The sequence below is a fragment of the Alligator sinensis genome, unplaced genomic scaffold (genome assembly GCF_000455745.1).
Source record: "Alligator sinensis unplaced genomic scaffold, ASM45574v1 scaffold59_1, whole genome shotgun sequence".
Lineage (NCBI taxonomy): Eukaryota > Metazoa > Chordata > Crocodylia > Alligatoridae > Alligator > Alligator sinensis.
Window position 1 is genome coordinate 4,383,304 of NW_005841878.1, and position 4,868 is coordinate 4,388,171.

Genomic DNA, 4,868 nt, shown 5'->3' on the forward strand with positions numbered 1-4,868 from the left:
GATCATGTGGGTGGCCCTCCTCTGGACCCTCTCAATGTTGTCCACATCCCTCTTGAAGTGGGGTGCCCAGAACTGGACACAGTACTCCAGCTGCGGCCTGACCAGTGTTGCGTAGAGGGGGAGGATCACCTCCTTGGACCTACTTGAGATGCACCTGTGGATGCACGATAGGGTCCGGTTAGCCCTGTCGACCGTGACCTTGCAGTGTCGGCCCATGTTCATCTTGGAGTCAATGACGACTCCAAGATCCCTTTCTGCCTCTGTGCTCTCAAGAAGGGAGTTTCCCATCTTATAAGTGTGCTGCTGGTTGTTACTGCCCAAGTGCAGCACCCTGCACTTGTCAGTATTGAAACACATCCTGTTTTTGTTAGCCCACCCCTGCAACCTATCCAGGTCTTTCTGCAGTCTTTCCCTCCCTGCTAACGTGCCCACCTCACCCCAAATTTTGGTATCGTCAGCAAATATGAACAGGTTGCTTTTCACCCCGTCGTCCAAATCGCTGATAAAGAAATTCAACAGTGCGGGCCCAAGGACCGAGCCCTGGGGGATTCCGCCACCCACTTCCCCCCAGGTCGAATATGACCCGTCCACCACCACCCTCTGAGTTTGACCCTTCAGCCAACTCCAGCTGGAGCAGTGCAGGGAGCATTTCCTGGGGGTCACAGGTTAACCCCTCTAGGGCCAGATGTGGCCTGCAGGCCACCAATTGGACAGCCCTGGCATGTATGACAGCAGTTTGTACATTGCGCCTTAGCCTTAATTTATATTCTTTCATTACATCTGATCTTTTCTTCTAATTCTGCTGCTGTGGTAAAAGTTCACTGTACCTCTTTGCAATTAAACAACTTCCCCTTCCCACCAGCCATAGAATCAGAGCTTGAAATTTAAAAGACAGTATGGACATGAGATTTGATTTTATTTATTTTTTTTTTAATTAGAAAAAAGGAGTCGTGATATCAATTTTTATTTTAGACCCTCATTCAACAAAACACTTAAAGCATATGTTTAAACCCATCTTTTGTCAGAAAACTATTTACGCCTGGACTTGCATCATTTGCCATATCAGGACCTTAACCAAAGCAGAGTGGAAAGTATGTTGCAGGGGTGTCAAACCCTTCTAGCCCTGCTAGCCAGACGAGGGGCACAGGGCAGGTCTGCAGTCTGGACCAGGCCCACAGACTGGCCACGTGCTGGATTCAGCCCACAGGGCTGGTCCAGTGCTAACTCTGCAAATAGCATGTGCCCTAGACCAGCCATGATGTGATAGCTTTGCTAGCAATGTGTTTGCAGATTTTGCCTTGCATGCTTTATGCAGTGTATGCCAGCCCTACTCATGGCACGCCACATTTGGTGCCAGTCTGGGGCTCACACTAGATACAGCACTTGTCTGGGGTGTGCTGCATTTAGTACCCATATTGGACCAGCCTGCACATTAGATCTGGCCTGTGGGGCTGGTCTATGATTCTGATCTAGACCAGCTCCAGATCCAGTGTGAAGGGCTTTTCTGGTGTAAGTGCCGCTTACAGCACATGCCCAAGACTGATATTACATATAGCGCACAGCACCAGTCCATTTCATGGTCTGCATATGGTGCCCACACCGGACCAGCCCTGCATCCTGGATCCCAACATGGGGGCCCTCTGTGGCCCTGGTCCAAAGCGGCCCCAGATCCAGCATGCAAGGCTGCTTCAACATGCATCCCAGACCAGCCTTGTTCAGCCTGTGTCAGATGGGTTCTGCATACCACATGCCTCGGCCTCAGCCAGGGCATATAGCAGGCAGCACTGTGGGTCAGGCAGTATGGTTGTGCAGGCCAGATCTTGGTCCCCCAGTATATTGCATTCACTTGTGGACTCCTGTTTTGCACATATATAAATAATGTTACTCTTCTGTGGTCAAAGTCTCAAGTGCTTTCACATCTTGGTTGCAAATACTGCTTTAACATTTATACAGCATAAAATAGCAGTCATTGCTGTCAGCTAAATGCTATGGTTTTTGCTCTCGAGTGCCAGAAGATAAGCAATGTACTTACCCTTTCTTTTTTTTTCTCAGTTTTTCTGCTGAAGTTAGTCACTACATTGTAGCAGCAGGGTGAATGTTATTTAATTACTAATATACTATGTGTTTTTATTTCTTTGTTTAAACATTTTCTTTTACGTGCAGTATAGAAAAAAGACTTTGTGAATAGAGTGCAATCCAACCCCATGTGCGTTTTGAGGATAACAAGATTAATGCACATCATCTGAAGTGTTTAATAAAATAACCACAATAATTCTTGTTGTTTAGTTGCAGGACCTGCATTGCCTCCAGGCTACAAAAGCAGCTGCAGCTCAGAAACGTCTAACAGTGATGAAGACCCAGAGTTTCTTCCTTTGCTCAGAGAGATGGATAGAGATTCTGAAGAGCCAGACACAGATCCAGCACCCAAGTCAGTCTGTTTGTTGTTCATTCACAAATGTATGTGGTCAGACTAAGCATAAATTGGACTGCTCAATAGGATAAACTGGCTGGAATAGCACAGATGCAGAATCTCGGAAAAGGGACTAAATTATTCAACTAAGGGAAGTAGAAGTCAGCCTCAAGATAACATTTCCTGGCAGTCATCACTTCTCCTGGTTGTCTGCGTGAGCTGTGCATAAGTTTCTTGCACTTGGATCTGGAATTTATGTTGTGAAGCCACTTAACATTTAGAATACATTTTTCATTTGCTGAAATACACTGGAGACGTGCATGCTAGTTGCATTATTAGAAATCTGAAAATTAGTATTCAGTGAATTCATCTTCCAGAGTACTTTAGTTCATTCACCCTGTCAGCATTAAAAAAATTCACAAAAGATAAGTTGTATGGCTACTATCAAAGCAGCTATGAAGGGTCTATTCATGGAAGTACTAGATTGTGTTTTGGTAGACTCCGTCTTTGCTAGCAATGAGATGTCTTTCATATTTTTTTTTCTGACTTGAATGGGCTGGAATTCTGAGAGAGCCATCTTCTAATATACATGTTTATTAAGAAGCCTGGGGAGTAGGAATGTAAGTGTGAAACTAAAGAATTATGCCAGAATGTTCACACTTGCATACCTAAAGTTAGGCTCCTAAATCTCATAGTCTTTTGGGGGCTTTATATTAAAATCCTGATTTTTGTCACAGGGGCTAGAGGGTGCTTTTCAGGGATCACGTGCAGGAGGGGCCTAAAGTGAATAATCCTTTGGATCCTCTTGGACACAACATGGCTGCCTGTGATTGCAGGGAACTAGACACTGACCCAGCTGGTCCCTTGTAACCCCATGTTCGCAATCACTGTTTTGGCATTTAGACAAAAGTCACCAGTCTTCAGAAATGCTGAACACCCACAGTTCGTACTGACATCACTTATAGCTAGAGGTGTTTAGCATGTTAGAAAATTGAAGCACTTCTTCAAGCATGCAGATTTGAAAACATTAGCATATATATATATAAATATAAAAATAGTGGGGTATGCTGCACTTGTTTTTGGAACAGGACAATAGTGCCAAAATACAAGAACATTCAGATAATAGATCAAAACTAAGTTTTCAGTGCATACATGGGAGAAATTACAAGGGGTGCACCAATAGAGATTTTGAGGTCCGGTACCAATAGCCCATTTTTAAGGAGGCATATTGGCCAATACTGATCTGATTTCTGATACTGCATGCAGCTGGTAAGTCTGTTGTGTTGGAAGGAGATGGGGGAGGGGCATGGAGGGAGGGCAGATCAAGGCCCCTGTAGTGAGGGAGGGAGTGGGGCACAGGCTGGGGCAGGGTGCGGGACAGAGCCACAGCTCATCCGGGGCACATGAGATAGGGGGAGGCTCCCGCTGCTGCATGCACCCAAGGAGGGCGGGTGGGGGCATGTGACCCCGAATCTGCGCGGGGCACAGGCAGGATGGGCTGCAGCTGTGGGCGGAGGCCAAGGCTGTGCAGGACTCTTCCTAGCAGGAGGCGGGGCTGGGCTGTGCTCGGGGCAGGTGGTGGCAGTGCTGGGAGGAGGGCTACAGGGGAGCTGCAACCACCCCACATTTCACCATAGTCCTCCATAGCCCCCCTCCGCACCCCAGCGCTGGCACCACAGCCTGTCCGGAGTGGAGCCCCAGTTCAACACTCCCCCACACACGTGCCGGGAAGAGCCCTGTGCAGCCTTAGCTGGCAGCTGCAGCCCACCTTGCCTGCGCCCTGCACGGATCCAGGGGCACATGTCCCATCCCCCGCACCCCTCCCCCAGTGCCCTCCCAGGGTGTGTGCAGTAGCAGGAGTCACAGCACCATGACCCCGCCACCCCCACCCGTGCTCCCCAGAAGAGCCGCAGCTATGTCCCATGCCCTGCCCTGCCCCAGCTGGGCAGCACCTGTCCCAACCCCTGCCCCACTTCCTCCCTCACAGCAGGGGGTGTTGATCTGTCATCCCCCACCCTATGCCCCTTCCCTCCCCCCCTCCCCTTCCCCCACAAGAGACTTACCAGCTGCACACAGCTCTCCAAGCTGCTGGGCTGTGCTCCTCGCTGCCTGCATGCTGTGCTACGGCTGCACACATGCACAGGCATTTATCAGCCAAGCTATTGGCTACATCAGGCCAGTTTCTGATGCAATCAATTTTCTTTATAATGGTGACAATCCAGTATCGGACCAATAGATTGGTGCATCTCTAAAAAAAAAAATTACCTTAGTAATGACAGGAACAGTCAGTCTTCAATGCCCAGTATGTACTTGGGACCTGGTGCAACTCAGATTGAAGTCAGTTAGAGCAGTAAGAGGGTGCAGTCTACAGTTGAAGTGCCATCTGTGGGCATATTCTAAATGTTTAAGATGAACATAATAGGGAGAACTTGACCCTTTTTTGACTCTTATCTGTTTA

At 48.2% G+C, this 4,868-nt stretch overlaps 1 protein-coding gene across 9 annotated transcripts in view; it reads left to right on the forward strand.

Moving 5' to 3' along the window:
- Positions 1-4,868, forward strand: part of GPALPP1 (GPALPP motifs containing 1) — a 30,532-nt gene that overhangs the window by 8,653 nt on the left and 17,011 nt on the right. For 5 of the 9 annotated variants that reach the window (XM_025196221.1, XM_006017327.3, XM_025196224.1 and 2 more), the window contains exon 2: positions 2,287-2,428. In XM_025196221.1, the coding sequence (XP_025052006.1) occupies positions 2,287-2,428 (142 nt within the window). Of the gene's footprint in view, positions 1-2,286; positions 2,433-4,868 lie in introns of all 9 variants that reach the window. The other 4 variants (XM_025196226.1, XM_025196223.1, XM_025196222.1 and 1 more) reach the window with 3 other exon arrangements.